The following is a 20909-nucleotide window of genomic DNA, read 5'->3' on the forward strand; positions in this document are numbered from 1 at the left end:
CCTCTTCTCTTCGTACTCCTCGTGGCACTCCTGATGGTTCCCAGTCAGGACTGTAGATCACTCGAGAGAGGTCCGTTCGGAACCAGTGAAGTTCGGATGATCGGCTGTCAGACGAGGGTCTATCGGACAGGGTACCTTCCGATCGTTGCAGTTGTTCACTCTGTCGTCAGGACCTCTCCCACTGGATCCACGAGTCGCTGATGGGCCCCACGCTTGGGACGCCAATTGTAAAAGGGTGCAAAGACAACCAGTGACCAAGGACCCTTTAGTGTTGCCCGGCGGTGTCGCCTCAATGACCCACCAATATTAATCAATGAAGAAGCAGGCGCTGGAGACTGAAAGGCAGGAAACGAGGGTTTATTCTCTCCGGAGGAGAACACATCAATTCGGACAGCAAGTATCGTCACGAGGTGCTCTAGCCGCATCTCTGAGGCCTGGCCTCTTATACACAGGTTTATGATCTTTATTGCACGTAACACATTCTTGCAACACTTTGATATATGAAAGAACATCCTCGGAATCTCCCCTTCAGGCCCGTTCCCACATACATTTACAGTTGAATTCCCCACCCCGGTCACAACAGGTGATGATTATCGCGCAGCTGGACATTCCGCCGATTCACGGAATGTGTGGAGTTTGATCGGATCTCATAGAGTGGGGGGCTTTTGATCGGCTCGAGGGTCTTTTGATGGGGAGGGGAGGTTTCCTACTGTACGGGGTAATAAACAGTATCCGCAGGGCCAGGTGGTGGCTTGGGAACAAGGAAGACAGACGGGCACACAGGAAAAGGGGGGTTTGCATCAAAGGGCCTGAGACTATGAAAGGAATGAAGGGAGGTGTCGCGCTGGGAACAGGATGGGATTCTGAGGCAGATCTGCGCTGAAGAGGGGTTTATGACCCAAGGCATGTGAGAGCGAGGGGGTTTGTCAGCGTGCGGGGGATGCCTGTGAGGTTAAGAGAGAGTGAGAAGCGCTGGCTATCAGCGAGGGACAGGGAGGCCATGGTGCTTAAAATGGCTGCCGCTTATGCGCAAGGTATGTGAGGGCGGGGGTGACTAGTACATGGGGGCGCTGGCGAGGGTGAAGAACCGGGTTGGGGGTCAGGGACGTGCAGAGAGCGGTTCTGATCAAAAACAGCTAAAATGGTGGGAACGTATGATAAAAAGTGTGGCATCGGGAAAAAGGCAAGATGGCGCAGACGATGTTCACCAAACCGTAACGATTTTCCACAAGGTAAGCTGTGGCTTGATGAAGGAGGGTTCCATGATGTGTGGCGCGTTCAGCATCCCCAAGAGCGCGACTTTACTTATTACTCAGCTGCACACAAGAGGTATGCGCGCTTGGATCATTTCCTGGCCACGACCGCCTTCTTACCACACCTCACTGAGGCGGACATTACACCACGCTCTCTTTCCGATAACGCTCTCATATCAGTGAAGGTCTCCCTCAATAGCATCCGGCCGCCCTCGGTTGGTTGGCGGCTTAGAGACTCATGTTACACGCTGACTCCGTGGTCACGAAGATCTGTGACAAGATCACTCACTACGTAGATGAGAATACGGTATGGGACACTTCGTTAGCGACTATCAAAAAAATAAACTATGACACTTGTAACTACGTTACATGGAGTGGTATAGAAAACCCTCATAAACGCTATGATTTTTCGTAAGTGCGGTATATTGTAGTTCTCCGCCCCTCATAGACGTTTGGCAATTGTCACTGGGTGATCTATTCGTGCAACATGCCTGCCTCAAGCCTGAGGACCACTCTGGAGCAGCGTGGCAGTGTCCAGAGATGAGTTTGGGTATCACCACTTTGAGGGTAGAATTATATTAAGAAATATATTAAGAAACAAGTCATCACCCATATTGCTATTTTATTCCAGGAGGTGTGATTTGTTATTAAAATTCTGATGGGTATACTGTCAGATCAAGTTACTGGATCTTGGTATATCACTTTAAACATACAGTCAACATGTTTCAGCTCCGTATTACCCAGCCGGGTCTGTGGAGCATTCGTCAGGACAAAACAGAAAGTAAAATATACTTACACTACTTGTGTAGTATGTAGGTGGATTCTATTATACCCACCGTGTTATGAAAACAAGGTTCAATTTACCTGTAATAGAAATCACAAATCAGTTAGTGGTAATGATCTGTGTATTTATCTAGGCATGTATGTCTAATAACCACAGTAATTTAGCAACACTGTTACTTTGTATCTGAAAAATAATCATAATCATTTTGGGCATATATTAGGAAAACAGTTGGTGAATCACACCAGGGTATCAAAACAGTTAGAAGAGAATGGCACCGGTCTTAGTTAACTCGTAAGTAATTGTTGACCAGATTCTCATTAGTCAACATCCAGGAGTGTTTGTATACTGTTGGGCCAGGCGGTAAAAGTAGTAGATAGCCTGGTTCACTCATAATATGTGAAAAACACATTGTGATGTAATGCATTATTGGGCATGGCGGCACAGTATAAAGTATAAGATATAAAGTCTTCGATGATTAGATATCATAGTTTTTATAATGCCAGACCATTATCTCTAACATCATATTCTTGAATTGTGTACTACCCTGTGGCTTCCTATCTTTAAAAAATTAAAGAATTCTTGAAGTGGAAAAGCAAATGTAACTAATATCTTGTGGGAATTCCATCATAACACTTAGGGTACTAGAGTGCTGTAGGAATCAAGTCAATCTTGGCCTGTATGAAAATGTAGTAGCATACAGGGTCATAGAAAAATATTTAAGGGGTCGCCTCACCCATAATTTATCATGGCATTCTTCATCAAGGCGACCTCTCACACTTGAGTAGGACAGTGCCACTCCAGTGGACTCAACCAAATAAAATTAGGAGTTCTCAGATTGTTTTTTACAGGACAAACTCACTGGTTCAGATCACAATTAAAAAATAACTAGGGGTATACCCAAGGAGATACATTTATTAATGGGTACCCCAGGTGTAGGTTAAAACCAGAATTGTGGTGTAAGGGTAGAGCATAATGGTGTATCTAACTATTTGAGAATACTAATGTTTCTACCTAACAATAGTGTAAAAAATGGTCAAACTTCTACATCAGAGTCAAAGAACTCCCTATCTACATAGCACATGCGCTATATGCAGAAAAACAGAGACAATGCTCTTATACCACTGGGATGTCTATCATGACATGAGCCCAATTTTGGGAACTACGGTCTTCATGGATCAGAATGAGGTGTGTCTCCTCTGTGGTCACAAAGTCCAGGGGGCTGAATAGGTCAAATAGACTGTCTCAAACTCTTGATGAATATGGGACCTCAAAGGAGACCCCCCCTCGTTCTGATCTATGAAGTCTGTAGTTTCCCCAAATTGTGGTTATATCATGATGTATATCCCAGTGGTATGAGAGTATAGTCTCTGTGTTCCTGCATATAACGTATGTGCTATGTGTATAGGGAGTTCTTTGACCCTGACGGAGACCTTTGGCCCTTTTGTGGCACTATTGTTAGGTCAAAACATGTTGGAATTCTCAAGTGGTTAGGTGAACCATTATGTACCTTATGTGTTAAGATCTTGTAATCAGGAGGATGCACTTGAGTTCTTTTCTCTCTTGAATGTCCCATGGGAATTATTTTTGGAAATTCCAGCCCACTACTTATGACAGCTTTCTTCAACCAGCAGCATCTGACCATTTTGATGCATGTCATCACATTCTATGACTGTGGGATGTCTCTTCTGTAGGTTCTGTATCAGGAAAATGGCCTCCCAATGGGACATCTCATCCAGAGAAGGAAGCACGTGGTAGCAGGGACTGACCTTAAGATCCTATTGCGCTGCATCAGAAACATGCCAGAGCTCAACAGTAACAACTCATGCTACACTGCTGGTGAGTTGTGGTTTCTTTTTCCCCAATAGGTGACTGAGGAGAGTAATAAGGAAATTATATTAATGTATTGTCATTTTTGGATGCTTGTGTGTGGTGCCAAATCTAGGAAAGAGTGTGATTAGCAAGTAGCTCCTTGCGACATCACCTCCCACTTAAAATACATAATCAAATGAATGATACAGTTTTCATAATTCTTTTGTAATGAAGTTTATTACTATGGCAATTCACAGTCATTTATTGATAAGGAAATATTCATTGCCCTCTGTAGGAGGCTGGCTTAGTATATGGTGCACACTTATTTAAGTGGAGCGCCTTGCACTAATCCAGACAACCCCTATGATGATTTTTGTGGTTTTAGACAACCTTAAAGAGCTCTCTAAGTGGTAGCTGTGGAAAACAGCCTTCAGGCTTAGTCCAGAAGGAGTGTGAAGCAGTTTGTTTTACCAGTACGGAGCGACATCTGACCCTGCTCGCAGGCAGGTCGCTCCCCACGCCACCACACGGCTGCCAGCTGCTTCGTGCCTGCTCCCTGCCGCCCGCCTGTTTTCTCGCCGTTCCTGCCACTTCCCTCTGCTGGGTCTCTGCGGCCCCGCCCCCTGCTTCCCATTAGCCACCCCACTCCCGCCTCCCAGCTGCTCCTCCCTCCCTATCCCCCTCTTATGAAGGCGGCGTGCTGCGGCTGCGCTGCTGGTGCCCCGAAGGTGCGCCAAAGGCAAGCCCATCTGTGCCCGAACCCCACGAACGCCTCAGCACCAGACTCCGCTACAACGCCAGCACCCTCTACGCACTCAACGCCGGCCGAAACCACACCTGCTTCCAAGCCGCCCGAAACGGACTCATGGACCTTTCTCCTGCCACACCTGCAGCCTCACCTGCGACAGAGCCACCAAACCTCCAAGGACTGGACCCAACCACCTCCGCTGCATACTCCTCAACACCCGTTCCGCACGCAAACACGCCAATCGAGCTCTGGGATCTGCTTGACACCTCCGCACCAGACGTGGCCTTCCGGACCGAGACCTGGTGGAACGACTCCTCGGCGCCCTACATTGCCATAGCCATCCCGGACGGCTACAAGATCACCCGCAGGGATCACGCCAACGGAATCGGGGGAGGAATAGCCATCGTCCAGAAGTCCACCCTCAAGGTCGCCACTGACGCATACTACACCCTCAACTATGCCGAACACCTGCATTTCCGGATCCACACAGATCCCATCATCACCCTCAGAGGAACATTCATCTACAGACCCCCAGGATCCCGAGCTCAATTCAGCGACTCCATCGCCGACCTCGCCAGCACCTACACACTCGCCTCCTCGGACTACATCCTCCTCGGGGACCTGAATTTCCACCTCGAGAACAACAACGATGCCAACTCCGCCACTCTGATCGACAACCTCGGCCTCAGACAACTTGTCACCGCACCCACCCTCGCCCCGCTGGCCACACGCTGGACCCCGTCTTCTCCACAGGCACCCACGTCGCCTTCGACCACACCACCGAATTCACTGGACCGACCACTGCTGCATCCATTTCACCTTCAATAAACCAACCACGCACCAACCCACCCAACAGCTACCTCGCCACTGCTGGAGCAAAGTTACTGAAGACCAGCTGATCACCACCCTCGCCCAAAAGACACCCACGGACCCCACCAACCCAGAAACCGCAGCCCGCAACCTCAGACAGTGGATCGACGACTATGCCAACATCCTCGCCCCACTCAAGAAACCCTCCAACAAGAGAGCCACCTAGTTCACGACGAGCTGCAGACCTCCAAACGCGCATGCCGGAAACTGGAGAAGATATGGCTCCATGAACGCACTCCGAACAACCACACAGCCCACAAGGAAACCACCCGCAGACATCACCACCTCATCAGATTAGCCAAGAGATCCTCCTTCAAAGACCGCCTAGATAACAATGCGCACGCCAGCAAAGAGCTCTTCAGCATCATAAAGGAACTCTCCAACCCCAGCGCCAACGCCAATGACATACCGCCCTCACAAGAACTGTGCAACTCACAAGCCATCTTCTTCCACCGCAAGATCGCTGACATCCATGACAGCTTCAACACGATGACCGCCCAGACTACGCCAGACCCCACCTCCCCTGTGACCACCAGCAGCTCCAACCGCCTGACCTCCTGGTCCAACGTCAATGACGACGAGACACGCAAGGTCATGAACTCCATCCACTCAGGATCTCCGTCAGACCCGTGCCCACAGCACGTATTCAACAAAGCAGACGCTGCCATCGCACTCCAACTACGGAATGTCATCAACATCTCCTTCCAAACAGTGACATTCCCGGAAAGCTGGAAACACACCGAAATCAACGCTCTCCTCAAGAAGCCCAAGGCGGACCCCAAGGACCTCAAGAACTTCCGACCCATCTCCCTGCTCCCGTTCCCGGCGAAGCTCATCGAGAAAATCGTTAGCATGCAACTGACCCGCCACCTGGAAGACAACAACATCTCGGACGTCCCAGTCCGGGTTCAGATGAAACCACAGCACCGAGACAGCCCTCATCGCCGCCACAGACGACATCAGGCGCCAACTAGACAACGGCGAAACATCAGCCCTCATCCTCCTGGACCTGTCAGCCGCCTTCAACATGGTCTGCCATCGCACTCTAAAGACACACCTCCCAGAAGCCGGAATCCAAGAGAAGGCCCTTGACTGGACCACGTCCTTCCTCTCCGGCAGAACGCAGTGCGTCCGCCTCCCGCCCTTCTAATCCGAGGCCACCGACATCATCTGCGATGTCCCCCAGGGCTCATCCCTCAGCCAGATGCTGTTCAACGTCTACATGGCCTCCCTCGCACAAGTGGCCCACCAACACGACCTCAACATCATCTCCTACGCCGACGACACCCAGCTCATCCTCTCCCTCACCAAGGACCCGCACACCGCCAAAACCAACCTCCACGAGGGAATGAAGGCCGTCGCCAACTGGATGAGGAACAGCCGTCTGAAGCTGAACTCGGACAAGACGGAGGTACTCATCCTCGGACCCACCCCCTCAACCTGGGACAACTCCTGGTGGCCGACCACACTAGGAACAACACTGACACCCACCGACCATGCACGCAACCTAGGATTCATCCTCGGCTCCTCCCTCTCCATGTCTAAACAGGTCAACGCCGTCTCCTCCTCCTGCTACAACACCCTCCGCATGCACCGCAGGATCTACAAGTGGATCCCGACCGAAACAAGAAGAACGGTGACACAGGCCCTCGTCAGCAGCAGACTGGACTACGGCAACGCACTCTACGCAGGAATCCCAGCCAAACACCTACGTCGACTACAACGCATCCTAAACGCCTCCGCCCGACTGATCGTCAACATCCCCTGCCGCATTCACATCACCCCCCACCTGAGAGACCTACACTGGCTCCCCGTCGACAAGAGGATCACCTTCAAGCTCCTCACCCACGCACACAAAAGCACTCCACAACGCCGGACCAGCCTACCTGAACAGCAGACTCAGCTTCTACACCCCCACCCGGCAGCTCCTCTCCGCTAACCTCCCCCTCGCTGCTCTCCCCCGCATCCAACGAACAACCTCCGGCAGCAGATCCTTCTCCTACCTCGCCGCCAAGACCTGGAACACCCTCCCTACCCACCTACGGCAGACCCAAGTCCTACTTGCCTTCTGAAGACTCCTCAAGACCTGGCTCTTCGAGCAGTAGCAGCACCCCCTCCCCTCAGTGCCTTGAGACCCTCACGGGTAAGTAGCGTGCTTTACAAGTACTCTGATTGATTGATTGATTGATTGATATAGTGTAGGTTAAACGGATAGAAATATTAATTATTTATTATAAACACTCACTAACACATTGAAATATCTCCTCCCCGGAGATATAATCACAATGCACACAATACTTTAGTAATAGAAGAGGTAAGTAGCACAAATACACAGTGGTCTCCAGGAGGAGACCAAACCACATACTTATAAAGTGGAATGCGACCCACAACTGAAGATGAGACTGGACCCAGAAGACTAAGAAGAGCCATGGACCCAAAGAACCACACAAGGTAAGTACCCAGGAACCCCACGGAGGCTGTGTGCAGAGTGGAAACTTGACAGCATGCTCAATTCAAGTCAATTAGGAATTTGCAGTTGCAGTCTTCAAGAAGAAGGACCCTTCCCAGATGGCCCTGAAGAAACCCCATGGAAGATGGAAGGTTGGAGAGTCACCCCACTCATGGATACCCCGGGAACCAGGATACCTACACCAGGGAAGCCGGGTGCATGGATGCGAAGTGGCTTTGGAACTGCCGTAGACTACAATGGAGGAGTTCAGTAAAGATACCGCTGGCGAAGAAGGTAAAAGAGTCTGGTGGAATCCAAGTGTGGATTCAGGAAGAGAGGTACCTGCAAGCAGAGGGGACAGAGTCTATCACTTGAGTGACCAGGAGGCACAGAAGACAAATGCCCACCGATGCTGGACGATGCAGTAGAGTTGACTGTGACGTTTGCGCTGCAGCTGTGCGGACAAGGCAACACTGTGGAAGACCATGAGCTATTCACGGCCTGTCCCACGCCAGATGTCAAGGGCAAGGGGGTCGGTGTGCGGCAAGAGCACCAACAATCCTTGGCAGCGGCAACAAATGTGGCAGACAAAAAAGGTGGAGTGTCGGGACCAGCAAGGTCAAAGGGACTCACCAAGTGCAAGAGAGTCAGAGCAGGCCCTGAACAAACAGGGTAGCCCACTGGAACCAAAGAAGACCCTCAAGAGGACCCACAGAGAAGCAGGAGGCTTGAGCTTCTTGGAGCCCGAAGATTTCTGGAGAAGAGAGTCAACAAGCTTTGGTAATGGCAAGATGACACAGTGAACAGAGGTACTGCTCCAGTGGTCCAGACGTGGGATAGTGACTTCAAACTTGCTGAGAAGACAGTGCAGGCCTTGAGGGCATTGCAGAACCAACACCTTGGTTGCTGAACCTTTCTGAGTTCATGGGAGCTCAGGAACAGCAGACCGGTCAGCTTTGTGGCGGTGCCTGCTAATGCAGGGGAGTGACTCCTTCACTCTAAGGGAGATTCCTTTGGGTGTCTTGGATGCCCACATGCCTAGAGAAAACCCTCTATGGAGCACAGACGACGCAGAAGATTGGCAGGACTACGAGACCAGGAGTGGCAGGAGTCTTCCAGATGCAGTCTCTGTTCCCAAAGCGAAGTCCAATGTGCCCGGACGGTTGAAGATAAAGTGGTTTCGGATTGGCATCTTGTCCAACGATGAATCTCAAGAGCCACATACAGGTAAGCCCTTAAGTACCTTAAGGAAAGGGTTGGGACGATTCAGGGTTCCCTCCCCGAGGAAGGGTTAGACATTGGGGAGGATACTCCCATGTCCTTTGTCCAGTTTCATGCCAGGGTGGGAGCCAATGGCTCCCTGAAATGGTTTCAACTGGAGTATGCAAGGAGGGCACCAAATGTGCTTCAAAGCAGTCTAATACGCTGGTAAATGCCCCACCATGGCCCAATACACAAAGCCTTTTGTCCTACCTTTCCCTGCTTGAGTCTGGCTCAGCAGCAGGAGGGCAGAATTGTGTCTGTGGTCAGCATCAGCCATAGCTTGCTGTCAGACAATGGAACATAGAGGACTTCCCGGAGGAGTCCCATAGTGCATGAAATTAAAATCATACCTCCAGCTTTGTTTACAGGGTTGGGGTATGATTCCAACATGTTTGATACTAAACATACCGGGATTTGTTACAGCCAGTTTAGAGCTAGCCATTGCATAATGACACATGGCCTCTCTATGTATGGTAATGGCTGACACACTTACAACGCTTGGGGAATGGACTTCGGGGAATGTAGGGGTGTCATCCTCATGCAGGGGTACCTTCACACTTATAACCAAGCACCTTGCCTTCAGGATTGAAATGCCTGCCTTAGGGGTGACTTATAGGTTTTAATTGGAAGGACCTCAGATATAGGAACGGCAGGCCGGTAGTCACAATTTAAGTGGTCTCCCATGGGTGGCATAGTACATGCTTCAGCCCATGGGTGACCCCTGGTGTACCTATGCCCTGGGTACCTAAGTACCATATACTAAGGACTTACAAGAGTACACCAATAGCCAATCTGGGGGGTACCTGAGTACTCACCATGGTCCAATTTAGGGAGAAAGCACAGGTACTTGGGTCCTGATTAGCAGGATCTCAATCAGACTACTCAGAAAACAGATGGACACTAGCGAAAAGTGCGAGTAACCATGAAAGCAGATCCTACTTTCCTACACCTTCTCTTTAGTGGAAAAGAATAAGGGTCTGTGTGCATGTGTAGTGATGAGGTCCACAGCGTGGATGTAGTTTTAAGTAGATTTATTGAGTTCAGTTACAGTTAGTTGAGTTGTAGAGATGCAGCCCCACCAGGAGCAGTCTGTCTGCTGCTCAGCCCATACTCCAACTGACACACTCAAGCATTCAGGCACCCGAGCATTCTATTCAAGACTCTCAAACCAACATTCCATGCATCGCATTCACAGTCGCTGAGTAGCAAGCAAGAAAGTAACAGAGATTAACTAGATAATTATAATACAGGTTACAACATATCTTCCCTTATTCCACAAAACAAAAATAGAAACTACAAAGAAGAAAACGTTTCAAACAAGGAGAGCCTCAAGAAATAGAAAAATGGAACAGGGGAGAAAAAGCAAGAAGAAAGTGAATTTAAATGTGAAGGGATAATAGCAAAGATGCCAAGAAAATCAAAACGTGATCAAGGAAGTAAATACACCAGCGATATGGAAGAGTAAGTACAAGGGAATATAAAATAGAAGGTTAAGACTGAAGTACAAGAGAAATGGAAAGAAAAAACTGAGAAAATAAACAAGATAAGTACAAAAAGTGCATGTACAGAAAAAACAGTATAGAGAAGATGCGTAGACAAATATACATAATATATCACCCACCCATCATCCTCCTATTAATTTTAAAGTAACGGTAGAGATGGGTGAAAGACACCCGAACTCACTTGCCCAAAAATACTGGTGAATAAATGGACCAGAAACAACATGGAACATCTACACCCTACATCAACCGAAGAAAAATAAGTTAGGGGAAGAAAGAAAAAGAACGTTGACTGCTAACCATACAGCCAAACAGGCCTAGGGGCAGACAACCACGAGTGTGGCACACTAGTGTGCACAAACAGTGATACACATGGGACTCATACATATTAGAACCCCTATTTAGAGGTTAGTGGCATGAACAGAATACCAGAACACATGGGACTCATACCCATTAGAACCTCTATGAAAAGGTTAGAAACGTGAACAGAACAATAGAACACATGGGAGTCGTACCCATTATGACTCCTGTGAGAAGGTTAGAAACATGTACAGAACAAAAGAACACATGGGACGGGTACCCATTAGAAACTGTGTAAGTGGGACTGATACCCACTACAAACTGTAAAGATTGGGCTAACACCCATAATGTGAAAACTGTGTTGAATGGTGCTAAAATCCATTACCCATGATAAGGGAGAGCCACCCCTTACGCTGTGTTGAATGGGACTAAAACCCCAAAGACAGCGAAAACACGAAAAAATTAAACATATTAACAATCCCACATGTAAGAGATATATAGGATTGAGAGTATAAATGAAACATAAGTTGTGCTGTAAGAATGCCAACCTACCCACATAGCGTACCATGTGAAAATCGCTCATTACAATTCAACATAAAGGCCAGAAACAGCAACATGGCAAAAATAAACCAGTAACACTAACATGCAAAAGCGATGTCTCACGAAAATCCTTTGCAATGTTGAACCATGAGAAAGTTGAAAACTGGGCAGAACACCCAAAAGTACAGAACACTTCTATATTATTGCGGGTTAGCTCAGTAGAAACATTTTACATGGGTTTTCAAAACTGGACTGACGGAATGCAAGGAAATATTAGCATTACACTTTTGAAGAAAAGCAGTCCCGAACTAGAAAACAACCTTGTAGAATCCTGTTTGAATCACACCCACAAGATGAGACAGCCAAACTGCCGAACAGAAGAAATCCTGAAGATCGGAGAGAGTCAAACATTCTTAATTGTACCATTAGAGCTGACCATAAAGAGATATAAAGCAACAGGATATTGAAGTCCCCAGTCTCCTTCAAATTGGTGTGAAAATGTATAGGCAGAACACGTCGTTGGCAGAAATCAAACCAAACAGGTTGGATAATACAGGACACTTCAAAGCACAGGTACTTGCGTGGTGCCTCATATCCCCAAATGGCGGCACGCAGGTGATGCTGTGCCGAATGGCTACCGGCATCGCCGCGCTGCATAGCGTCCAACAGCAGCAGCAGAGTTGAAGATGCGTCATAGAAGAGACTCCGCGCGACACTGGGTGAAGGTGAGCTTGCGCGTGCATTACTTGACCAGTGCATCCATTTTAATATGTTGTGCAGTGGTTCAACTGCCATAGTGACAAGACATGGTGTAAAATACTATTGTTTAAAAAAAACAAAAAAACATCATAACTGCTTGTCATGAATAATGTCCTCACCGCAAATGTTCCATACCTTCCGCCGGTACCACGGCTTGGCTCCTCATAAAATTGTGTAAAGCTCATCAATAAAACGCACGCTGAGAAAACAGCTTGGGCAGCAAACCCCAATATCTCACAACAAAAGCGACGTTCATAGGTAACACGTTCATAACATCCCAAACTGTCCAAGTCAACTTAGAAGGCACAAAGAGGAAGTGTGAACATATTTGTGTTGCTGTTTCAGCATTTCCTTGTGGGCACACCACGCTTGTCCTCCACGGTTGTGCCGGGGTAGGGCAGTGTGAGAAAGACTGGTGAAGAGCAAAGAAAGGGCTCAGGTTCTCGCAAGCTATCCACTTGGAAAAGCGAATTAAGTAAACCCAGGAAGCATGTCCAGGCTGTGCAGTTCGTTTACAAGTGGTCAAGATCACACAAGCCGTCACAGTAGCAGGAATACCCAATCCTTGTAGCAAATGAAGTACGCACAGGCTGGGGCTGTGTAGTAAGGAGCTGGAGACCACGAATGAAGTACAGCTGGTTTATTGCAGGAAAGCAGCAGGAAACACCACGACACAGGCTGGCCAGGCACAAACTGTCACCACCTAGAACGCTAGGAGGGAACAGAGCCAACTACATTCTGGAATGGAGAACACAGGTAAGGATCGTGGTACAGCATAGAAACAGAAGAAAGGTAAATATACAACACATCTCCTTCCGTAGAATAAAAAAGAAAACATGTCACAAAAAGGAAACTTAACGCATAAAGTAAACATGTCATGGAAAGGAAACTTAGCCAAAACTAAAGAGAGCTAGCCGAACTAAAGAAAGCTAGCGATGTCAGCAATGTAAATTGAGCAATCAAACAAGCAAGAATCACCAGTGAAACTAAGCATTGAAATGGAGACATGTCACCCCTCTAAAAAAAACTAATCACAACAGAAATCATTAAGGTGTGCAGGGGGTCTACGGCACCTCTGAGGCCTGGAGGCAGGCAAAGGAGGGTTGGAATCAGGAACAGGGTTGGGAGAAGAGAGAACAGGATCAGGAGCATCCCCACCCCCATCGCCCCGCACCAAAACATCCACAGGAGCAGACGCAACAGGAGCTGGAACCTGAGAGGGAATGAACATGAACCCAGAGGATGGGGAATCCTGGGCAGGAACAGAGGAAGAAGGAGAAACAGAAACAGGACCAGTGCCAGCTTTCTGATAGAGAGCGACCCTCCTTAAATTCCATTTTTCTCCATTAGAGAGAACTACATAGTGAGGATAGACCATCTTTACAAGAAAGGGACCACGGAATTTAGACAAACCACCCGAATGGCGACCGGACTTTATTTTGACGAGATCACCTTTGGCGAGTTTGCTTGAAATAGGTCCAGGAGGCAGGCACCCAGAACCCTTACCAGAAGGCAGACACACAGAACCCTTACCGGAAGGCTTAGGAACACCTTGGGCCCGTATAGGACGACTACCAGAAACACCCTTAGTAGCAGGTAGGCTCACAGAACTCCCACCAGGAGAACACTTAGTAGGCAGACCTACGGAACTCTTACCAGGAGGCCTTGGAACACCTGGCACCTTATCCAAAACTGACTGACAAACCATGTCCTTGAGCCAAGAGGGAATAAGTTTGGTGCTGGGGACTCTACCCCTCATCATTTCAAAAGGGGATTTGGACTGAGAGGCATGAAGAGTGGTACAATACGCATACACCATCTCACGAACAAGGGAAGAGACAGAAGAACTGCTGGAGAGAGCCATCTGAACAGTGCCTTTCACCAATCTATTAAGGCGCTCACAAAGGCCATTGCCTTGGGGATTGTAGAGAGAAGTCCTATGGTGAGAAATAACGCAATCAACCAAAAAGGCTTGCATGGCATGCGAGACTAACTGTGTACCATTGTCAGTTATAAGAACACTTGGAAAACCCTCCATAAAGAATAGGGACTTCAGGTGTTTGATGGTAGTTTCCGTAGTAATATCCTTCATGAACTCCACGGACAACCATTTTGAATGGCAGTCCACAATGACAGCGGCAAACCTCTGTGAAAGAGGTAACTCGGCCATAGGACCTATGAAATCCAAACAGATGGTATGCCACGGGATCTCAGGGAACTGCAACACACCCATTTGGGACCCCACAGCAACCTTCAGTCTCTTTTCACCCACCTTGCAAGTATGACAGTCCTCAACCCAAGAAGACACCATAGAATCCATACCGGGCCACCAGAAGTTTAACTTGAGACGTTGTTGTGTCAGGGTTTGGCCAAGATGACCCTCATGGGCTAAAAAAATGAGTTTGGATCTCAAATCAACAGGAGGCACAAACTTATCACCACGCATCACAACATTGTCACTGCATACAGACAAATCATCAATGACTTTTAGGAAGGGCCGAACCGAAACGTGAACACAGCTCTCCCTGCGGGAACCCAGTTTAATCAGCTGGATGACTTCCTGTAAGACACTATCCCGAGACATGGCATCCACCCACTCAGACCGAGAGAAAGAGCTCTCAGTTAGTAGAAGAACATCATCAATCCAGGCAACATTCTCATCAAAACCCTCCAAACTAAAGCCAACATCAGCACCAGACGGAACAGCCAACCTAGACAGACAATCAGCCTGGAAATTCCTCCAACCAGAGATGTGGGAAATGTCAAAGTGGTACTCCTGGAGTTTGGAAGCCAACCTCGCCAACCTTGGAGAACGAAAAGCCCCCCCGCCAGGAGAAAGGATGCGGATAAGGGGTTTGTGGTCCGTCTTAAGATTGAAACGAATGCCCCATAAGTAGGGTCGAAAATGGTGAACACCCCACGCAGCAGCCAGAGCCTCCTTCTCAATAACAGAATAATTCTGTTCACACTTGGAAAGAGTGCGTGAAGCGAAAGCAACCGGCCTGTCACCATCTCTATGAGACTGCAACAAAACAGCGCCAAGACCATGAGCACTGGCATCCACCAAGAGAGTGGAAGTCTTGGAAGTATCAAAGGGTGCCAGCACCTTCGCACTGCAGATAGCTTCCTTGATCTCCTTGAAACACATTTCTAGTTCTGGGCCCCAAGTAAATTTGCAACCCTTCTTTAACAAAGCCCTCAGAGGCAAGGTCTTCTCCGAGAACCTCTCCACAAATTTGGAGTAGTATTCGATTAAGCCCATGAACGACCGCAACTGGTCCTTGTCAGACGGGCAAGGGGCTAGGCGTATTGCATCAAGAAGATTCTTCTTTGGTTTGACTCCGTTGACTGAGATCTCATGTCCTAAGTACTCAATGTTCTGGACGAGAAAAGAGCACTTCTCCCTACGCAAAGTAAGGCCAGTGTCCCAGATTCTGTGCAAAACATTTCTTAGCACAAGGTTGTGGTCCGCCACAGAGTCTCCAAAAACCAAGATGTCATCTTGAAAGAACACCACGTTCTTCAGCCCCTTGAATATTTCACTGACCAGTCTTTGGAAGACACTCGCTGCCGATATCAACCCGAAGGGAAGGCGAGTAAACTGGAAAATCCCATCAGGGGTGATGAAAGCAGTAAGGTGTTTCGAAGATTCATGGAGTTTGACCTGATGGTAGGCACTCTTCAGGTCGAGCTTGGAGAAATATCTGTCCCCTTGAAGAGTGGACACCATCTCTGCAATGTTGGGTAAAGGGAAGGTGTCCGCAACGACACACTTGTTCAGGGACCTGAGGTCCACACAGAATCTCAATTTTCCGTCTGATTTTTTAGAAATCACGACGGGCGAAACCCATGCTGATGCTTCTGTAGGCTCTATCACCCCGGATTGAAGCATCTCCTCAATCAGGAGTCTCACCTCATCACGGATAGAGATGGGAATCCTCCTTACACGATGTTGCACAGGCAAACTACCCTTCTTTAGTTTAATAAGATGGGCATACCCCCGAAGCTCACCCAACTCCTCCCTGAACACAGACCCAAATTCAGAGAGGATAAATTCGATAGAGTCATCATCTACAACCATAATTTGATTCTTTGCCCTTGGGTTGATAACAATATATAGGTCATATTGATGTACCCAACCCAGAATGGGAGGACCATCAATCGAAACATAAACCTTCCCAAATATAGACCTTTTCTCAAAGACAATCTCAGACTCAAAGAAACCAAGGATTTCAATCTTCTGACCATTGAAACCCTTAGGGGAAATGTCACTGTCATGCAAATTCACCCCCTCCCAAAAAGCGTCAAAAGTAGACTTTGGTATGATGGTATGGCGAGAACCAGTGTCAACCATCAACAGCACCTCATGGGAATCAATCTTAAAAATGGCTTTGGGTCTGTTTTGTCTTGGATCATCACAGATAACATCGACATCATCAATGACCAGAAGTCTATCAGGTTCGGTTACAGAGTCATCGACGTAGTCATCAACAATAGCAACTCTCTGCCTAGCTTTTGCCTTGCACATTTTGGAGAAATGTCCAACCTTGCCGCACTTCAAACATTCCTTGTTTGCGGCAAAGCAAAACCTAGCGTCAGAAGAGTGGCTACCACTGCCACACCTATTGCAGAATCTACTTGTTGATTGTTTCTTCGCAGGAGGTTTGGGTCTGTTTTTCACTACAGCAACATTGTCTCCACAGCAATGCTCACACTCCGCCACAGTACCTTTGTCAGAAACAACAGAGACCTCTTGATGAGGAGAAGACTTATGTGAGTCTAGGACCTTCATGCATTTGCTGGACTCCTCAATAACTTTAGCCAAGTCAATTGCATCTTTCAAGGTCGGGTTCTTAGCAGCCCATAACCTCTCTTGAATCTTTTTGCTTGAGCACTGGACAACTAGTTGGTCTCTAATAAGTTCGTCGTTCATAGCACCGAACTTGCACTTTATAGATAACTCTCTAAGTCTAGCCACAAAGTCATCTATTGTCTCTGAGTCTTTTTGGCGTTGTGTGTAAAATTTATAGCGGTTCATAATCAGGTTCTCCTCCTTGGCAAATCTGATCTCGAGACGATCAACCGCTTCCTTAAACTCATCAATATCTTGTGGATTAGCTCCTAGTGTGATCGGTAAGAATCTAAAAATTCTTTGCCCTTCCTTGCCAAGAGTACTCAAAAGGATAGCCTTTTTCCTTTTGGGCGAAAATTCCTGTCCGTCTAGCGCTTCAAGATAATTGTCAAACATTATATACCAGTCTTCCCATGGTATCTCAGGAACCCCAGGCTCGGGTAAAAACTGAGGAGGTAAAGTAACCACAAACTGTTGTGCCATTTAAAAGGTATAATAAAGTCAAAATAAGGTAAAACGAAGAAAATTAGCACAACCAGGTTAGAAATGTGATTATAGTATAAGCATACCTCTCTTGCATGAAGATTGGCAAAAGTCCGCAAAACGATGTCTTAGCGCTGTGACAGCTGTGACAGGAATGAGGAAGGAAGGATTTCAGCGATGAAAAATCGCGTTAAAACCAGCTAAGATGGCCGCCACCGCAACTCGATCGAAATCGAGGCTTGGCAGACAAACAGAAGGAGCTAAGATGGCCGCCGCTAGGCAACAGCGAAAACGAGGCTTGAAATCCACCTATCGAGGCTTGAAACACAAGCTTGAGCGTTGACGGAGCTTGCCGATGAAGCGTCTCCTAGGCAACAAGCGCCAACAACAGGAAGACGATGACGTCGGAGCCACTGCCGTTGCTGGGGCTAACGCTGCGCTCGAGCTTCAAAAAGTACTCACAAGTACACCACAGGAGCACCATCAGCCGGATTTGAGGGGCACCAAGTGGAAATAGGCGGAGTCCACACGCAGCAGGTTCGTTTCTTGTCGAGGATGTTCCGCTGTGTACTGCTAACTGGAACGATGTCTTCAACGCATCAGGCACCAGCTGGAGGTCTACAAAGCTTGCTGGCCAGCGTTCAAGACGTCGCCAAAAATTGTAGTAAGGAGCTGGAGACCACGAATGAAGTACAGCTGGTTTATTGCAGGAAAGCAGCAGGAAACAACCACGACACAGGCTGGCCAGGCACAAACTGTCACCACCTAGAACACTAGGAGGGAACAGAGCCAACTACATTCTGGAATGGAGAACACAGGTAAGGATCGTGGTACAGCATAGAAACAGAAGAAAGGTAAATATACAACAGGCTGTCCAGTAAAACGGACACTGGTGGAATGCTGAGGATCACAGAAGCTGTCAAAGTAGCAGGAATTCACAATCCTTGTAGCCAATGAAGTAAGCGCAGGTTGAGGCTGTCCGGTGAAAAAGACACTGGTGGGGCTGACGCGCCTTGTACTTCAAAGGAGGCTGTATCTTGCTTGTGTAGGTTTCCTTTTAAGATTTCTGCTTTCAGAGTCCTTTTAAAACTACCCAGAGTTTCATTTCAAGAATTGTTGCCAAGAGGGGGGCGTGTCCTGGCAGAATGGCCACGTGGACACATCTGATAAGAGCTCAGAGCGACGGCCTGTGCAAAATGTGATCCTACTGCATCCTGAATCCAAAAACCTGGCATAATGTGGTCTCCAGGGACCCGTGAGATTTTCCAAGGCAAGAGTTTTGAGAAGTCGTGGTGGATGTTATCCTGAAACAAAAGAGAAGTCCTGTCAAGGGGATGATGACGCCAGCGCCATCTTGGATTCGGCTTGAGGAAATCGGCGGAGACACCAGATCAGAGTCTTTCCCAGTCCCTGTTTGAAGAGGGGGCGACTGATTCTTGCCCCAGGCAAAAATCAGAGGACCCGGTCGGCAGTACCGAGTGGAAGGTTTGAAGAAATCAAAAAAAAGGTTCCAAGGGGTCCCACTGATACTTGTTCCTTTTTAACCAACAAAGTAGAAAATGGCACAGAAGCTGAAATATTAAAGAACATCTTTTTTAATCTCAAATGAGTGAGACTACGTCACACAGAAGCCTTAGCAACTGAATGTGGCAGTCTAAGGAGGACAGAAAACTGGGGCTCTATATATGCTTAGGATTACATAGTAAGCATAAATGCAAGGGGCAGTCCTGGCTCATGTAAGCATGCAAAATGACTAAGTTGGGCATCCAAGATCTACTTGCTCAACAAAGTGGGAGGAGAGGTACTTCTCCATACAGCAGCAAAAATAGCCTTACAGTTATACTAGAGAAGCAGGTGCATTCTACTAGCTAGGCCCTTCTGGGCATGTGCAAAAGTGGAAGATGCTAAGTTTAGTTTGTCTCTAGGCAGATTACAAGAGCAGTTAACAGAAAGGTAGGACAGAGCACATGGCAAACAAAATGGCTGCCAGAAATACAAAATGGCTTTCACAAAGCGGATAAGATAACTTCTAAATACAGGATGGCTTCAGCTAAATGCTAACCCATTGCTGTCAATTTACGATAGACAACCGTTTTAGCATTAGCTGAAGACATTCCTATGATCCAGTAGGAACATAGAAAATATTTACACATTAATTTTTATAATTTTATCAATTTCCTAATTCATTGCTAGGTGGGCATTTTCCATTCTAAACATTTCCTTAAGCAGGTATATGTAAGCTATAAGCAAGAATACAAAGAGAACAGAGCATTCGGTCATACTTAAAATACAGATAGCAGGAGAGAGTAATGACCACTATCACAAACAGAATTATCATTTTTCTAGTCCTAAGCAAAAGCAAATCCTAAATTCATCTAGTAAACATTTTCAGGGCTCCTATGCATTGCAGTGACTATTATATACTCAGGTGAGACAGTGGCGATCCTTATCAATGCTCGCAGGTGAAATGGGAATACCCTTTATCAGAGTACAGAACACTAAGCCAGCAGAACAGTAAGAACAGGTACACAAATTCACTTCTGGTGGACCATTTTAGATGCTAGGGGAGGAGCCACTAGAGGCTATTCCTCTTCCATGGCAATTCAGTCAAATGGGAACATATCCAACACCCACTTTATACAATCGCACTGGAATCACTTGTGCAACTATGCCAAAGTCCATCCTAAGCCTCTTTGGTAGGCTTCTATCATCCATCAAATCTGCCTCCGTTGTCTTCTTCCGCGTTGGGCCTCTCGATCCAGGCCTTCCATGAAAATAATGCTTCTCAGTATCTGTTGGAGTGCCCTCCTGGCAAACACTCACGCGAAAGTCTCAATCTCTCAATGCGGTGCACCAGTGTCTCTCCTCTGCGGCAGGCACTACAGATATTGTGCTCTTCGTTGGTCGTGGGCACAGATCATCTCGTGCAGACCCGGGTACTGCCTAAACAGAAAAAGCAATACAATTTCATGTTCAGCTATATTCTCAGGCTCCAACACTCGTTATTCAGTGTCAGAGGATCCTCAGGCTGCTCTTTCATTTTATTTTTCCTTTCATCATGGGTACCATAATGTAGTGCCTTTTGCCAATCTTAGATTATTATTATTATTATTAGTATTATTGCATTTATTGAGCGCACAGCTACCCGGAGGTTTCCCGGCGCTTGCCTTGGGAACCCGTCCTGGCTTTTCCCTGTGAGATAGCCCCTACAGGGCATCCCCAAGGTGAAAGCCAGGCATCCCGCCGCAGGGGATGCTCCGGTGCACTGCCCTTCCGTTGGAGCAAAGAAAAGGGGGTGGC

At 47.6% G+C, this 20909-nt stretch overlaps 1 protein-coding gene across 1 annotated transcript in view; it reads left to right on the forward strand.

Annotated features, from left to right (window-relative positions):
* LOC147718384 (tumor necrosis factor ligand superfamily member 13B-like) overlaps window positions 1–20909 on the forward strand; it is a 421739-nt gene that overhangs the window by 370261 nt on the left and 30569 nt on the right. The window contains exon 5 of the mRNA XM_086918333.1: window positions 3729–3873. Within this exon, the coding sequence (XP_086774459.1) occupies window positions 3729–3873 (145 nt within the window). The remainder of the gene's footprint in view (window positions 1–3728; window positions 3874–20909) is intronic.

The sequence above is a fragment of the Lissotriton vulgaris genome, chromosome 4_1 (genome assembly GCF_964263255.1).
Source record: "Lissotriton vulgaris chromosome 4_1, aLisVul1.2, whole genome shotgun sequence".
Lineage (NCBI taxonomy): Eukaryota > Metazoa > Chordata > Amphibia > Caudata > Salamandridae > Lissotriton > Lissotriton vulgaris.